Source organism: Gigantopelta aegis, unplaced genomic scaffold (genome assembly GCF_016097555.1).
Source record: "Gigantopelta aegis isolate Gae_Host unplaced genomic scaffold, Gae_host_genome ctg2342_pilon_pilon:::debris, whole genome shotgun sequence".
Classification (NCBI taxonomy): Eukaryota; Metazoa; Mollusca; class Gastropoda; order Neomphalida; family Peltospiridae; genus Gigantopelta; species Gigantopelta aegis.
Window position 1 is genome coordinate 10,176 of NW_024532900.1, and position 19,592 is coordinate 29,767.

General features: G+C 34.1%; 1 protein-coding gene across 1 annotated transcript; it reads right to left on the minus strand.

Moving 5' to 3' along the window:
- Positions 1–1,082: 1,082 nt before the first annotated feature.
- LOC121391404 (target of rapamycin complex subunit lst8-like) lies at positions 1,083–19,215 on the minus strand. Its single transcript, XM_041523050.1, is given in 9 exon segments — positions 1,083–1,207; positions 18,155–18,219; positions 18,266–18,324; positions 18,326–18,517; positions 18,570–18,720; positions 18,767–18,879; positions 18,924–18,973; positions 19,015–19,066; positions 19,111–19,215. Coding segments are annotated over 9 exon segments (912 nt in total).
- Positions 19,216–19,592: the final 377 nt, after the last annotated feature.

A 19,592-nucleotide genomic window follows, 5' to 3' on the forward strand; every position in this document is an offset into this window, starting at 1 on the left:
TCTTTATTGTAATAATAAAAATACCATCATGGCGACGTTTTTAACTTTCTAACATAGTTATTATGAGGCCATCGATCAATCTGAATTGTGTAAAATGGAGATTATACTGAAATAATAATAGACTCACTGATTCTGATGGATGGATTCAGAATATTCGTATTCATCACGATATCCAGCAATTTGGAAACGATACGCTCTAAAATATTAATTATTATTAATAATGACAATTATCTATATCAATACCTTCCTCGACTATTTCATCCCAGTTCGTTGCTCTACGGGACTCCCTTTGGGTTGATATGCCATAACTTTCTTTCAGCTACTTTTGATTTTTAAAAGTATTATTTATCAATTCCGATTTCTATGGCAAACAGTTCTTAATAAACGCAAATATACGGACTATCATTAATAATAAAGATGTGTGATTATACTCAGAACCCAGCATGACTTAATATAATAGTTTGTTAACTCACACTACACCTACACACACACACACCTAACACACACACTACACAAAAACCACGCAAAACTAGTAGAAGGTATTATAACATCAAGATGAGTCATTAAGATTCAGCTAACATATCATCAATATCAGCTTAATAGACGATCATTTTTTGAGCTAGATTCCTCCGGTCCTAGATTATTAATATAATAATATATAAATATATATTTTCTAATACTTGTCTGATCTTTCTTCATAACAGGTGTTCCAAATTCCTTGTATACTAATTCTAACTCATCGAGTTCTGGCAACATGAAGTTGATCGTTTAGACTATTAGGGGGTGTTGGTTATTGGTTCCCATGTACTACTAGGCGTGTCTACAGTTCTAAAACTGCATTATATCATCATAGTATTTCAATAGGGGTCAGGTTTGTTCCCTAACAATTATCAAAAATGCCACTAGTAAAACAATGTTTTACTTTTACTTATCATGTGAAGCTTGTGGGTGGGAGCCTCATTTTGGTTGACTATATAACAGAGGGCCTTTCAGGATTATCATCATATCATCTCCTCTTATTGGATGATCCTCTTGTTAATGTAGTGGATGATGATCGCTTTGAATTGGAAGGAGGTTTACGTTCAGGCTGACTCATTCTCCCGAGGAAGCAAAGGGGGAGAAGGGTGTGTTGGTGTATTTTCATCATCATCATCATCTTCATCTTGAAGATCCAGTTTCCCCCGAACAGGGAGACCCATTTTCTTCTCTAATAAATGTTTCATTTTATTAAGTTACCACTTTGTCCTTTTGCCACATTCAACACCAGAGTCCTGACTTAACCTATGGTTCTCTCCTTCAATATGCGATAATTTCTTCATTGGGACCCACACACCTCCTTTATCAACACTTGGTGGTCCAGATTTTTCTGTTCTATGCGTCTCAGACTCAGCAATTGAAACTCGTGTAGTTTCATAGTTTTGACTTGCAGATGACAAGTTAGATATACTATGACTAGAGAACTAGGTGACACATATGGTTGTACCTAGGGAGGATGAAATAGCTCCGGCAGCATTAAGTAATTCAGATAACTCTTCAATCCCCTTTCTAAATCTTTTCAAATGAACCTAATGAGTAAGCTCCTTTAATTAACAGTTATAATCAAGGATAATTACCTTTTTTTATAATACCCATTTCTGTCAGTTCTTCTTCAATGACAGATGTAATAAAATCAATATCATCATAACAGATTCTATCATTGTATTTTCATATGCACTCAATCCTAATTGTTGTAACCACTCAGCTACACTGGGTCTATCCACGTTATATAATACATTATCATATAATGAATAACAAACTCACAGGTTTAAATGTAAGAAAAGTTTTCTTTAGAAATCAATTGACTCAGTGGCTAGAGAATTCTTTTTACGATGACCTGGCTTAGAGACACCTAACTCTGCTAATTCCTAGTGGGTTGGCTTGATATATTATTATAAAGATGTGGTCCTTTACCTCTGATGAAATACCAAGTAGAAAGTCAGTATTATCATAACCTGCCTCCTTCCCAAAGCAGCTGTATATTTCTGGTATATTTATAGCTAATTTAGCCTTTCTCCAATAGGAACGCACTCCAAAGCAGCCTATACAAGGTTGCAACCATTACTTGCTATTAATGTGGTGTTGTGGTTACTTACCATTGTAGCATAAGGGTACAGATTTGTACATGAAATTCATACTAGTACTTTCGGACACTATAAACATATTATATTAAACATGTAATATATGATAAGTTACCTTTGATCCCTGGATGATGGCGGTTGATGGACGATCTTCATCCATAATCTTAGCTATAACAGACTTCTTTCACGCTCAGAGGGGTGTGGTTCAGGAGTCTTTACATATGATTCAACAAGAGGTGATTGGTGCAGACTCCATAGTAGAGCATAACAGATGGTACTGGTTTCTGGTTGTGATACAATATTATGTTGTACTGTAGGCATACTCCCAATTGACTACCGGCATATTTGACTTTTTTGTTTTTAGGTTGGAACTTGAGGAGACTGTTGAGGCTTAGAACGTACTGCTGGAGGAGGTGCCCCCTTGGTCTCTGCTTGCTTCCTTTCTCTTTTCTCCTTCTTTTCTTCCTTCTCCCTTTCCTCTTCTCTCTTTCGTTTTTCTTCTCTCCTTCTTTTCTTCTTCTCTTCCTTTCCTCCTTTCTCTCTTTCGTTGTTCTTCTCTCCTTCTTTCTTCTTCTCTCCTTTCCCTCTCTCCTCTTTCGTTTGTTCTTCTCTCCTTCTTCTTCCTTCTCTCCTCTTTTCTTTCTTCTCTCCCTCCTTTCCTCTTCTCTCTTTTCGTTGTTCTTCTTTCTTTCGTTCTTCTTCTCTTTCCTTTCTCTCCTTCTTTCTTCTTCTCTCTTTTTGTTCTCTTGTTTTATTATTTCCTCTTCTCTTTTGATTTCTTCTTCCCCTTCTCTTTGAGCTTACGTCGAGCATCTCTTCTTGCCAGTAAATTGTTTTAGGTTGTTCCTCTTTATCTTCTTGTTTGTGGCTCTTCTTGTTTTGGTTTTGTTGGTTTGGTTTCGTTTTTGGGAGCTGGTTTTAAGGTGACTATGTGATAATTATGTAATATATTATTATTTCTAAACTTTTACTTCACTGAGGTTTTGTGGTTGAGAAGGTTGAGTATCAACTGGTACTTCAACAACTGGTCAGACTCCTGTTGATTGGTGGTGTAGCAGGTTGATCAATAGTACACCTTACTCTTCTTCAATTTAGCCAACAGTTTCATTATCAAAGAGTGTGGCGTCTTGTTTAGGGGCGGAGCTACCTTAGAGCACTTTCTTTAATTTTAACTCTTCACGAGGAAGAAGCAGCATTTCCAATTACAGGATGTGAAAGGTGCCTCAGGAGTACCAGTTGAAACATGGACTAACTTGCTGTTCTGATGATACTAAAGAGATAGCACATGATAGTCCATGTGATCAAATCTTACCATTCGCTTAATTGAGATGTTCCTAGAGAATCTGCTGGGGAGTAACTGGTGTAAAAAGAGGCCGGTCCCCATATGATTCGTCTTGGAGTAGGTGGATTACTACTTCATAAGATCGGGTCCTTGGTAGATTCCTCAAAAAACTCCTTTCTCTTTTGTAAATGGCTTCGTTCAATTGAGGTCTAATAAATACTTAACCTAATATAAAAGTGATAAATATCAAAACCTTTGACCCTCCAGCAAGAGTAAGCACTCCTCATAAAAACCCTATGAATTCCTCTGGTTCTTCATTTTGTCATTGTTTTTTACGACTAGCAGCGATCATGGCTGCTAAATCACAGATGAGCCGGCATTGCTACACCCCCTATTTTAGGAGATGGAAATTTTGAGCCTGTGTTTGTGGTTGGCCAGGATATTGAAAAGGATGGTTTGTGGCTTGCCTGAGTACTGAGGAGTGGGTTTGAGGCTGGCATGATAATTGAAGGCTATGTTTGAGGCTGGCCTGAATACTGCTGAGCTTGTCGGATAAGCAGATTGGGTTTGAGTTTGTTGTTGGTGTTGTGTTTTTGGTTGTTTTATTTTTTTTGTTGATAATATTGGCATACCTTTGTTGTTGCTGTTGTTGATGGTGGTAGTGTTGTTGCTGCCGAGAGTGAGCTTTGTGCAATACGTTGTCTTGCTTGATTAGCCTTAAGCATCTGAGGATACATAATAAACAACACAATATTCAAACAATACCTTGTAATAAGTGTTTTAATTGTTGAGCACTCCTTGATCATTAATAATGATTGACAATATCAAGAGCCTGATAGACCTTGAGCATTTTTGATTGAAGGGTCCGCCCCACAATGCAATAGGTAATGGACAGTCTCTATTTTAACCATATAGAGCAGCTTCATGAAGACAAGTACCATGTGCTCCTGGTAACACACGATTTACATCAAAACCATGACGAAATGAGAAGCTACAGGATATTATAATAATAACCACACCCATATGACACACCCACCTACCTTAAAACTTGAGTGTGACCATGTTTAGGAGGCTGCTAATTTTAATGCAGTTTGAGCTGCTTCTGTTTTTGAGGATTAAATTGTCCAGAACACCAACAAATAGAGACAACATTTGAATGACCATTTTGACAGGCAATCTAAAGCTGTTTGAACCTGAGACATTAGCTAAAGTACATTTAGCGTGATCACGAACTAATATTCCACCTACAACAAAACAATACTTTATAAATTTAGTTTCATTTTAGTCCACTCCTACTATATATGTGGTATCATGATGACACTTACCACTTCACTATGTTTCCTTCTGAGATGCGAAATGTAGAGATGTATCACCAGATCTCTGTCCCATAATATTGGATCAGCACCACGGCAATAAAAGGACTAACAGCCGCCCCACGGCCATTGGGTAGCTGCCCATATGAAAGTGGGGTTGACCCTAATATAACAAATGACATAATTAAATTAAAGACCCTCTATGCTAACCTTTGTTATCTTCAGCATCAACAACAGCTTCCTACTTCAAGAACTCTTCAATAAAATCCAAAATTATAACATGCACTATAATGTAACGCTGTACACCTAAGGATCACATGACAGTGACATGATCTATTTACACTTGTATTACTTACCCATCTTCATCTTGTTCATTCAAAAGCAGCATAACTTTTTTCTTTTTACCTACAATTTGAGTACACATGTTGTGAACTAGTCTCAAAGTATTATGAACTCAGTGTGTATTCGTATATTCTAATGTTAACGTTCCACATACATTAATACTCTCTAAACATACGCTATTTTTGATAGTCAATATCCTAAAACACCATGTGTCCATTAATATCTCGTTGTTTTGGTTATTCCTACAATTGACCCATTTTTGGTTACATTGTCCCTGTCACTATCACGGTATAGCACCTTTCAATAAATCTATTTATGAATACAGTAATACAAATACAATGAACACACAGTTTTGATAACAAAGGTAAATGGTAAATTCCTTGAGCCCTTGCCTGTTTCTTGATTTAGCAACCACATTTTCTTGCTTCCCCCAGTTTTTTTCCGGTCTTAGAAAAGCAGCATTAACTCGTTTCCCTTTCCCCATGCCTTGGCACAGGCTCGGTTATATCAACTTTGTCCCCTTAAATCCCACTTATCCGAATATCCTCGCCTGCAAGGTTAAATATTAATCGCAAGTACTTACAAGTGTCCCGGCACGTTGATCAAATACAACCCGCCACTGTTTCAAAATGCCCCGATGGAAGCGATGTGAAAAGAAGAAAAATTTTGGTCATTGAAGAAATTAAAACAGTCCTTCAAAATGGCATACTCTGAAATCAAATCAAACAGAGGAAACACACGAGATGGTTTTCTAATAATATGTACATTGGACTTAATAATTTAGGAAACCTTGTTTAACATTAATGCTGTAAATACAAGTGTTAATATATATGTCCTGGTGTTTTGGAAGCCCTAGCTTATCATTAAGGTAATGTCAATACCAGTTGCCATGGTACCATTGGTATCCACCCAGAACGAAAAGCCAACACATCCTGAACTGATCAGATATCAATAAGCAATCAATGAGGTCACAAATAAACAATATCATCTGATTAATTTATGTGATCCTTTGTAAGTTAATACTGTCCAATGTTACAAATCCAAATGACAAATGATAGGTCCGATCCTTCAAACTTTTGGTCCACCAAAATACAGTAAGTAAATTAGGTATATCTATTTTTGTTTTTGTCATGGTAACATCTTTGTTAGAGAAACATTTACTTTCTTTGAGAAAGAACTAGACAACCTGGATATCCCCGATTTTCTTACTATCATTAATTCCACAGTCCCACAACCTTGTTAACACTTGCGTAACAAAAAAAACAATGTTTCTTGATGAACTACCTAATGCTCCACCCCCCAAAGTTACCACACCAATAAAATAACTGATTCTCTTCTCATAGTTGTCCCCCACCAAAGAGAATAAGCCCAGACCTCTTGTTTTAAAGAAGAACTTATATCTAACTCTTTTGAGGTTACATTGGCCTTTGAAACAACATTCTTATATGTGAGGATAAAGTTGTTACCTAGGGAACCCTTTTTACTTATCTTATATTCCTGTTACAAATAGAGACAGTTTTACAATGTGTTCCATATTTTCTCTACATTTGGTCCCCTTCGTCCAATTTGCATCAATAAATTTATCTAGAGATCAGATAACTACTTTAGTGTACCAAGGTTTAATCATTTTAACTGAAGCAAAACATCTCGAACTATATAACACCTTCCATCCTCATGATACTCCTTTTAATCGTTTTTTCTACCCACTCAATTTAGTTTACCGTGTTTCCCAGACAACAGAACTATTGCTATTCCTTTTTAAATATCTTCCTTTAACATCTTGGTTTGCAATGGATTGTCCTAAACAGTATCTAGTTATGTTAACTCCCTTTTACACGCAATTAGCTTTTTCATACTGGTCCCATTCCCTGTAACACTGGACCTTCCACTACAGCTATTCTAAAGTATCTTATTTGAGAAGAACCCCTAGTAATATTTGGGGTATTATTGATACTAAAAAAGGGGGAAAGAACAAAGAAAACGATCAGTGTCACATGGTTTAACCAATAACCATGTTTTTCCAAGACCTTATTTACACCATTACAATGGATATGTACACCCTATATTTTTGGTTTTATACATCAAAGTGTTGTCAAAAATGTTTTATTGGCCTTGCCATATATGGAAAATTATTTGCCTTGAAGAATAAATTGGAAATCCATTTGAGAGAAAGGAACACTGAAAAGCCTTTGGCAAAATGGGTGGAGTTTCCTGAAACACCCCCTCACTGTCCCATTAATGTTAAAAACTTGATCTAAGTTAATAAACATTAATAGCAGTTTTATTACTTATATAAACCTTTTGTACCTTGGCTTTCCACAAAGACCTATCATGGTGACCTGTCCCTGTCCACCACCATACAGGTTGCCCCATTAAATTTAATGGACAAAAAAAAAAAAAACAACACATCTTTTTGATTAATCTAGAAATTAATATTGATTTGATGTCAATTGAAATTAATAATATATTACTGTTGTTTTGATGTAGACTGTAAATGGTGCAGAAGCATTTTCCTAATCCAATGTCCCGTAATAAAGGATATGAAAACAGGATCCAGCGAGAAAACTTTGCTAATCAATACTGTCCTTGACTATTTATAAATGGGTATAATGTAATTTAAATGTATTATATAACATTACAAACTTGATGATCAGTGGTTACAGGAAAATGTTAACCAGTCCATCAAGTTATCTTTACACCATATACTACTCTTGATCATGACCTAGCAACCAGCCACATTTCCTCATTATGCTGTTACTACACCTGGTAGCTAAGGTTATATAATTAATGAGAAAAGGATATGAGGGGGTTACCTTACTGTCACATAAACGATTCTAGGAATATCTATAATCTGTGATCATTGATCCTTTATGATCAGTATAACTGTTGTTTGTGACACTCTTATATAAATCTGTTGCTATGATAAAGGACCATTAGTACTGCCAGATATACTAATTGCCCTCTATGAAGTAAAACCAAGATGAGGTCATAATGTTGTCATTGATTTACCATCAACTGATGTAGCTAATTTAGTAAACTGTCCATCATGTGGTATTTAATTTTCATTATTAACATTTTCCTATTGTCCACATTGTACTACTCTAATAATCCTCATCATCAAACACAATACATATTAATTGATGGGTGGTGGTTTTTGTTCGACTCACAGCAGTACAGGCCTATAATAATGAATGAACAAAATAGAATGGTTTTCTATATTGTCTATATTATTTATTAACATTATTTTTGTACAATTTATTTTTCATTATAACCTTCTGTGTTATATACTTGCTAATAACATTCAAGAACTGTATCCCAAATTGTTATCATCCATATATCATCACATGATGCTAACCATCACCTTTGGAACATATTGAAGTCCCCCTGTTAGTTGTGCCATGGTGATTAGGTATAAATCAATGTCAAGACTCATCAAGCCCAGTTTATTATAACCAGACTGGTATTAGCACTGACACACCTATAATTATAATAAAATGATTAAGGTTCTAATACATCACATACCATCTGTAAACTTTGTATCAAAAACATAGAATAACCCGCCACCCATTAAATCAATTGATTTCTCTTAATAAAAGCATGGGTGTAGTCCTGTAGGATCAACTGACCATAACTGAAGTATTTCCATTAGCTCCACCCACTATTAATTGTTTAAATTTTGAAACTATTGAACCTATATAACACAATAACAACAATACATTAAACCAACCCCACCTATTTCAGAACAATTTGTTTTTCCAAAACAAAAGACATTTGTTATTTGTGTGTGTTCCAAATAGCCACTATTCCCTATGATCATATGACATGTCCACATGACACATCAACCTGACTTAGCAAGCATACCTTTGGATTGTACCAATATAAAGAAAATGTCCAGCCATAACACAATGCAGTACACTATAAAATATAATATAAGTAATAATAGTCACACTTTAATTAATAAAGGTTACCTCGATTGATTTGGTAATGAAGAGGCATGGTAGCTCATGCATTTTTAATTCATTTGTATTTCCTTCAAATATCCAAAATGTAGACCATCCACGCCCACTGTAGCAAACTCATAAGCCAATCTTTGGATCCCATCTAACTTCTAATAAGGAGATGACACAGCAGTTAGTACAGTATAGTCTCTAGTACACCATATAACTAGTTTCACCAGTTCTCCTATAGATAAATGCCCATTATAATATTATTATCAAGGACCATACCCACTGATAATGAAAAAAATCTGTCATCTGTTTGATATGACATAGCGATCACTCCATATTGTGATAAGACAGCTAACTAATTGTATAATAAATTTCTATGAGAACATGGAATACATCATACTTACCTTAACAACATTTAGGACTTATATCCCAACACGAATCTCACCCCCGTTCCATTCTTGATGGGCATAGCTGGCTGAGACAAGACCACACCCATCATGTTGAAGTGCTAATGTTGTTATTTCAGTGGGGATGTCCCACTTAATAATGTATGATTATCCATAAGATGAAAGATCTTGTAAACACTATAATACACCACTGCTATAGATCAGTAAGCCTATTAATAAATACAATCATTACCATTTACAAACCACACCTACCTGCTGGAGGATACCATAGGACGTTTCCTCGTCCTTTAGCAGTAAATCCTATCACATGATTTTAATTTTAGTGCTGCTTGAGAAGGCGGAGCTAGATATAACTGATTGGGTTTAGTTTGAGTGGGTGGGAAAAACATAACGATAATACTTTAGAGCTTTAGAAAAATTGGACTCAAAGACTCAATCTGCTGATTAGTGGGAGTGGTCTGTATAAAAACCTCCTTTCCCTGAGCTGACAATGAGATATAATCTCATCATTTGAATCATCACTGGACTCTGGAAGGTTTGGTTGGACAGGAGGAGTTATTGTAATATCAGTATTAAGTGTTTATATAACTGATAGGAGATGGTGCTTTACGTGGAGATACATACAGATGAACATTATGTGAAGTGGGTGAGTTGGATTACTGTCTAATGTTATGTTCCATATAAAGATTCCCATCAGCTGATGTAAGGACTTGATTTTCTGATATTAAATTTGTGACACTGTATCTGAATGACCAATAATGTCTGCAATTAAAATATTTATACCAATAATTAATGGAATATCCTCATTACTTGGCACATAGTATCATGTCTCATAGAATAGTCCCATATTTTAATATCTCCAGAAACTCCTCCAGTTATAATGTATCGTCCCATTTATTATACTGGTGACAGCACTACATCCTGAATTGTGTAATGGACCGTATCTTAAATACAAAATGGATGTCATTATAATTAAAAACAGAGCAATATGTACCTCAGCTAATAGTTTTGGCCAGTGACAGCAGAATATTTTAAGAGTCTATTTTGATTGGTCCAGTACAATCATGTGACCAATGACATCACATGTTAAACAAAAAATAAGAAGCTTGTTTCCCCTTTATCACAAGGTGTGATGTCATAACGCATCACTTATAAAGATATTATACACAATGTCAAACACACATGTATGTGTTACTCATTTAATGACTCAGTTTGATACACTAGATATTGTAAAGTCAAGGGACCAATAAATCTAGCTTACACCATCAATCAGAAATAACTAAGTCTTTATTATTTTTAGCGACAGTATTACCTATAATATTAATATGATAATAATTATAGGGGCTTATACATGTACCTAATATCTTCAATACAGGATATGCTTGATGGGTGGCGTCATACATTAGTCAATCCACTTATTGATGAGGGCAAACATTTCTACGACCATCTGAGTGAGTGAAAGCCAACACCCATAATATGTCCAGTGTGATGCCCTAAAACAGTAAGAAATGATGTCCATACTTACATCATGAGAACTAACTTGTGTTCATTTAGCAATTGTCCATCATCTAATCCTATAACATCTAACAGCACCACTATCATAACCAACAATAACATGAGACTATTGCATTGGATGACATGGTATCCTGTCCATTGGTAGCTCACCATCATTAGTAAAATTCATATAACTAAGGGGTGTGGTTCCACATCATATCTTATAATATAAAGTATAATACTTTGTTTATAAGTCTGTCTATCCCAAAGTCGTAATGATCCATCATTAGAACATGTCATTAACAAGTGTCCTCTAGACTCATTATAAGGACAGTATCAGTATGAGGTCCGTAACAGACTATGATAAGTCTGACTACTAATATCCAGAATACCATATAGCCCTATTGATGACATCATAATAACATCATACTAAAATAATTGTATTACTAACAGCTGCGAGTACCAGAACATTCAACCCATCTTTGGCCACACCCCCACAGAGAGTAATGGAACTTCCATGATCTATTGAGATAATAAATTAATTACATTTTGTAATTAATAAAAATAGTACCTTTTTCCATGGCAACATAACTGAAATCTAATGGCCACAGTCTTAGAAAACCATCATCTGATCCTGTCACACAATAATTTTCATGTAATGCTAATGACGTAATTAGCCACACCCCTGAAGTATCTGGAAACAGTTGCCACACTCTCTTTATAGCAAGGATCGATAATGGACTTCAAATAGATATCCAGTATTAGTACAGCATACCTAAGGTCACATGTCATCATCACACCGGTCACATGATCACTTACACATTCTATTATTAATATCTTGATCTGAATATTGCCCACTCTCAAATTGATATCAGTAAATCTTGTACACGTTGATCTTCTAAGTTAACAGGAGATGATTTTAAACGACCTTCTTTAATTCTCCAAAAACGAATATTATTCCATCCACAAGATATCATTCTAATTAGGGGTTGTGTGGTCTACATATTAATAAGCATAGCATTGTGTACCTGCTATCATCAAAGTTAGCAATTCTCATACAATCAAATTCCAACTTCTGTGACAGATTTTAATTAATAATTCTCCAGTGTCTTCTCCCATATTGAAATTAGAGTTTTACCAGAAATGATGACGCCCAATACCACAGAGAATTACACCAGTATAGGACATACTAATATCACATATATATCATTGTAATATAGGAACATACTAATATAACATATATATCATTGTAATATAGGGACATACTAATATAACATATATATCATTGTAATATAGGACATACTAATATAACATATATATCATTGTAATATAGGACATACTAATATAACATATATATCATTGTAATATAGGACATACTAATATAAACATATATATCATGTAAATAGGACCATACTAATATAACATATATATCATTGTAATATAGGACATACTAATATAACATATATAGCACTGTAATATAGGACATTTACTAATATAACTATATATTGTAATATTATATCTTAGACTTACCATAGGTTGGTCAAAACTTGATGAGAGGTTTTTAAGATCTTAGACAGTGGGTGGAGCTTACTTCCCATATCCTGATCAAATCAGATTGACTACTAGCTAATTTTAGATCATCACCACTAACAGCAATACATGATATCTGACAATATATGATATTAATACATGGATATCTGATATATATGATAGTTAATACATGATATCTGATAATATATGAAATATTTAATACATGATATCTGACAATATATGATATTTAATACATGATATGACTACTAACATACCTGGTCTGTATGACCAATATATAGTTGCTGTTCTCAGATCTTGTTTCCATGGCAACAACAATAGAATGACAAATGTAGAACACTCGACTTCCCAAACTAGAAAATACTATCTGTCTGGAAAACTCCTCCCATTCCAATTACTCTAACGAGTTTCATAATAGAATTTGGTTCTGTTCTCTATAAGAAATAAATAAAATATATAGTTTTATTATTAATAAACTAACTTGTATTTTGTTTGATTGAATTTTATTACTCTCCTATTGACGTTAGTAGATTCATGATGACCTTTAACCTCAACAACAGGATAATCTCCATTAGCTTTATCAGGTAAAATCAAGTATTGATAAAGTGAATTAAACAGTAGACCTTTTGGTAAGGGAAAACATAAATCGTGAGGAATAGACTCTATTCTCAGATCATTGGTTTGAGTCTGAGGATTATACAGTATATCACTGATCTAAGCACCTTTAATCACAACATTTGCCACAGATTTTTAGTTTTTTGAGGTAACCATAGTTACAGGAGAAGTATTGAGGAATAATAGATTTAAGATCAATGACTAAAAATGTCCAGCGTACATTTTCTGGAGAGGTGTGGTCATTTCACTATTGGTTAAAACTCCATGTCCAGAGTTAGTAAACGCAAATGGAATTTGTAACCATGATGATGTCATCCTTGATCTCCTTAAATAAATTAGACAGTGAAAGACGCAGAGTGTTCCATTAAATGATACAATTTCACAATGAATGACAAAATAGTGTCCAGGAATAGGTTGAAATAATATGTAAAGATAGCGACCAGTTAGTGACATACTCTGAGTACATGGATCAGGAAATAACAGGTAATTATTTGCTGGTATAGCACCAGTAATTCGATACACTGTAGACTTTATTTTACGATCCTGGAGAGAGATAATATGACTGTAGTTTATAAGTAGTCAACTTACCATGAATGAAGACACATTGCCTTCTTTACAACATCTCTTGTACTGGTTCAGCCCAACTCTTTAAATATATTAACATACTTTGCTAAATAACAACAAATAAAAGTTATAATAAAATAACATTACATGTAAACATACTTACAACTTGCCATGGGTTTCCCTCCTAAACAATTTTTACTATTATAAATTGAGCATGCGCAGTTTTATTTGATTGTACTATGGTAACTATGGCCAGAAAATAACTAAATGTCCAGAACTCATCCTATTGCTACTGGTGGATTATTTTCCACTCCTAAAGTCTCTTTTAGTCAAGAGACTCAAGAACTCTTGAAAGGTTAGTAACATTATAATGACATCATTATGTCATCATAATTACAGTGATGATGAAGAGTCTCGACTAACTAACTTCCAACAACGACAACTCAAGCAAAAAATGAGAGGTACTCCTGTCATAATTAATTGATTATAGTGTCATGATGATTAATAAACTAGGGGTTGAATCCCTGCCATTACCAATGTCATCCAACTAGTTCAAGTAAACCAGTTAGAAGATCTCAACAAAAGTCTTGTTCAGTAATTTTCTAATAATAGACGTGGTCTACGGACACGAGATACAATAACTCAATTACAAGCTGCATCAGAAGACGATACCCCTCCAATTATTTGTCCAAGTAGATGTTTATTAATCTGTTTAATTAATTAAATAACAATAGGGTATAACTCCAGTCATGAGAAAGAACGTCTACAAAAAATAATGTCATGTGATCAGATGATATGTCAAAGATACAAGAAAAAAAGATAACAGTTCAAGAAGAAGATGAAATAGATCGATTTGATGAAGGTATCCTCGTTTAATCAGTCAGTAATGATGTTAGTACATTTTATATAGTGGTAGAAGAAATAGTTGAAAGACAAGAGTTCTACGAGATATGGAAGAACTTGGTCAGGACAAAAATACAAGAGTAAATATTAACAGAAATATCTCAGAGACTACGAGAATTAGAATTACTGATAAAAGAGATTTGCTAGTCTTAATAACTATTAAAAAATTATTTTAATTAGATTATTGCAATGGAGGAAGTATTTGTATTGCTTCTAATCAAAAATGAAACTTGCAAATTATAATCAAACAAAGACGAAAGATAATGGCTACAGCAGGTATCTTTATACGAATGTGTGTATATGATATTGTTAACTGTGCAGGTAAAGAAAAAAGGAAATTTTATCTGAAATGAAGGAACTCCTCACTTATCAATTAAACTCTGATGATGATGATGATGATAATGAGGGACAGTCATATATCATCTACTACTACAAAGGCAATGTTATCAGATCAAACAACTGATCATGTGATGTTCAATCAGATCATGTGACTTGTACATCTGATCGTGTGATCAGTTTACTCCGGCCTTACCAGAAGAACACACTTTTGATTATGATAATTGATGTAAGGAATAGCTGTATCTTATTAATGGAAAACTATTTTTTATGTCAGAAAAAAAAGAAATCAAGAAATCGCGTTATCCAATGCCCGAGGATTATTTAACTCTTTCATTAATTGGCTGTTGTTTTATTTTGTCCAATAGGAAATTGTTGCTCTATTGAACTCACAAAAAGTATGTTGGGCAATAATTAGAAAATAATCATATATTAAAATTTAATTAGGTGCAATATTATTTTGAAAATGGTGATCTTCTCAAATCCAGGACAATATTCTCTAGAACATATGAACTTTCTAAACGAGCTATTACAATAGGATGCATCTTATTGTCAGTATAATGCATTTTGGTTAACAATAGCTTAATATTGACTGCTATATTCAAACCAAATGAATATTACTGATTTATTGTGTGTCATTCATAATTTTTTATATAATACGAAATTTATTATATACCGTATTTCCTCTAATTATTGCAACTTTTTGCATTTTGCAAAGAAGCCTACTGGACTGACTTGCACAGCTTAGCTTTTTCCTTCCTACAAACATTAGAGAACAGTTGTTCCGAGTATGGCTGTAGACTGGTAGAACAGATGGCAGTAGTTACTCTCCAATTTCGCCAGTAACTTCCTTCCATTCTATTCCTCATCTTGATACTAGCCTCAAGGAAGTTCCCTCTGATTTTGTTGTTTCTTTGGATTATTTTGAAGTAAGGCAATATATTCATCATATGAGTTATGTTATTTTTATATAGTCTATATTATATGGGCTTGTGTACCTATCCTGTTCTGTATATGTATTTTCATTCTTCTCTCTATTTACTACATCTGTATTTGTTGTTGTGTTGTTGTCGAGAAAAACACAACGACCTCGTGCAATAAACATTACCTGTGCTTTTCTTATTTCGATATGGTTGTTTTTTGCTTGTAAGTATGTGTACATACCATGAATAGTTGAGAGTGTGTAGGGGTAATATAATGTTATGAGTAGGTGTTCCATCTCTCTCATAGGGGTATCATTGGAGCTAGTATGTATTCTGAGTGACGTTAGATAAAGAAGTTTACAATTTCCTTAATGACGGACGTAATGCAGTTAATGATATACAAGATCATCACATTCAGTATGATTTTGATAACAGTTGTTGTGTAATTTTCAACTTGTTCATATTTTACAGGTTAATAGATATAACTATAGTTCTGTAAGTGCTTCATTGGGAACTGTGTGATCTCTGCTATTAATGCATCTAGTGGTAGCAATAAGAGTTTAGCTTATGAGGTTCACTCAGTTTACAGACTGCTAATGATAATATAAACTTTGCCTTTACTAGTATTGGTAATAGTTTGAATGGCCTTCAATATACAGATACTGTAGATCAAGTGGAATACTTTGAAACTGTCAGGTAAATAAGAATTAATATAAATGTGTTTATAATGTTCTTTAGAAATTGGACAGTTAGTTTGGTTTTCTCATCTTTCTTGTTTTGATCCTGTTATTAATATGTTTAGTAACAATAGTATGACATCAGTTGGTGTCATTATGTAAGTATTAATATATGATTTAGTGTCATTAGTCTCTTCAGTATGTTAGTAATACTGGGAGTTGTCACTTTACTAGTTGGGTACTTGCTGGAGGATCATTAGCAGGTGTCTATGTATTAGCTGATATCTGTGCTGACCCAGATACTTTGATCAGAAATAATACTAATGATGGCTTAGCTCGAGGTAGTCATATCAACTAATATATATATACATATCATTCTCCTCTTTAGATGTTGTTGACTATTATATAGTCTGTGATAATAGCTGTTCCCTTTTCAACAAGTAAAGTATTCTATTTGTGATACTGAATGTCACCACATCTAGGAGTTCAATAGGACAAGAGATGCCTTTGATGCTATAAGTAATGCTGAATCTATTGTTGATGAGTACATCTCTAGTAACAACCTCAGTGTAAACAGTAAGTACTAGTTACATATATATACTTATGAGCCATACCTCTCTATTTTTAGGATGATTTCCGGACTGTTCAGGGTGAGTTTCAGACAGGAAAAAATATTTCCTCTAATATAATGCTGAAGTTATTTTGTTCAACATCTCAAGGCATTCATGAAGTCTGTAGATAATAATAATAAATTATATTAAAGTTAGTATTTTAGGATTATCTGAATGGTTTAGAACATTTGTGTAAAAATGGATAGTAAGTTATAATTTCTCTAGTATATCATTATTTATAAATATCCAGTACCTATGTCATTGTAATGCTGAGTTACTTGGAGGACTAGCTCTGTCTTTCATGTTATTAATGTGCTGTCTTACTTGTTATGCAGGACTCCTGTAATTCAAGGTATATAATCAATTTATTATACATTATAACAATACACCTCCTTAGCCAAGAGGATGACATTAACAATGATGATATTGTAGCATTTGATAATAACAGAGCCGTATCTTGGTCAGTACCGTCAGGTGGACGGAGGGAAGTTATTCGAACCATACGCTAAGTGAGGGTGTGGATGTGGTCTCATATAAACTATATAGATATTATTTTATGTAGTGGTTCAAAACAGCAACATAATAGAGGGGAGGAGTTTATGATGAGTGGTCTACAATATGCAGCACCTCCTCAGGTCAGTGTGTGTAAGTCCACACCCACTGGCCACACCCTAATTCTTCTTTCTCACAGTACTCTGATCTTCCTTCTGGTCGGCCTACTTCTGGAGAGTATGACCACTTTGATGTATGAGCTCCTCCCATTAATTTTATTTACTTAAAAAAAAACACATGTAAAAAACCATACACACTTTTCATTTTAAAACACAGCTGTTCATTATTTGTCCACTATAAGCAATAGCAGTTACTGCCTTTGTATGTCCTTGATACTCTCTTAGTGGTAATGTTTGTTCAAACATGCCACAGTCTAGCAACATGTCACTGGATGCTAGCGTAGCAGAGATACAAGGAGATACACGAGTTATTGTACTGACTCTTACCTGTAAATAATATTGTGAGTCACAAGAGAAAACACAATCCCAAACCCATTTATCAACTGTTCTTTTAAGAGTATTACGTAAGCTAAAATCTGCTGTTGACCAGATTTTACATGTACCATCAGCAGATGTAGTAGCTAGTAAACTGATGATCCAAAATGAGGCTTATTCAGTATGGGTTTAAGACCTACCTGGAATCAGGACTGAAAAGACACTTTAGGGCATAACGTTTGTGAGCAGCTGTTTTTGTTCTTTGGTGTTAGAGTAATAGGATGAGTAGAGCCACTCCCACTACTTAAACTCCAGACATAACACACAACCCTAACATAACACAATATGATATAATATATTGTGTTATGTCTTACTTTACTATTAACAGCAGCTAAGTAGGCACCATCAGAGTCAATATGAACGCTATGTATGGGGACTTCTGGCTCAGGTATCTCTATAAACAATGAGTAAATATGACAAACATTATATGTGACATGTACTAACTAATTGTTCATTATAATCTGTTGTCAAGTCCCAAACATGTACTGTACCACTTTGATCTCCTACAATTAATGTGGCTTTGGTTGGATGAAGACACATACAGTTAACGGGAGATGTTACTTGAAATAATCGTTGACATTGTTGACTTTGCCCTCTAAGTAATGCATTAATTATCAGTAATTATGGTAGGGGTCACTGACCTCAAATCCCATATTCTTGCCATGCAATCTTCACCTCCACTGAACATAAACTGACCGTTTTGATAGAATCCAACACTTGTGACATTTTTAGTCATAGCCTCAAACACATATATCTATTATAATATAATATATTAGTTGTATATTTTATAATACTGACTGGAGTATGATCTGATGAGTTAATATCATACATACGAATCTGTTGATGAGCTAACAAGACAGTTAATATATTACAATATTATATAAGATACCTGCTGATACCAAATGACGTTTATCTGGTGTTATAGCTAATTGATTGACTTGCTATACAAAAAGATTATATTTATACAAACAAATAACGTATTTACCGAGTCTGGATGAGGTATAGTTCGATAACAGACCCCATCATGAGGATACCAAAACTTGAGACAGTGATCATAACCTCCAGTAACTAATACAATACTGGAATCCATTTTGGAGGTGTGGCTAATTATAGTAATTAATTAATTTTTATTATGTCCGACAACTTACTTTTAACCCTTTATTTTCAAGTTTTTATTGCATTTTCTCAAGTGAGCAAAGCTGCACATTGTGAGTTGATTGTCTTATCCTTGTCTGGAAGAACAAAAGGAACTGTATAGTGAAGTTAGACAGAAGGAGAACAAAACATAATGAAGAAGACTGCGTAGGTAAAGATTTATTTTTGTAGCATAAAAAGGGACATAATGATATTTACATTATTAATATGAATGAACACAAACAAATCTTTTGACAGAAGCAGACAATCATACTATTTAGTGTCACACTCAGTATTACACAATTGTCAAATGTAGTTATCAAGTATTACATT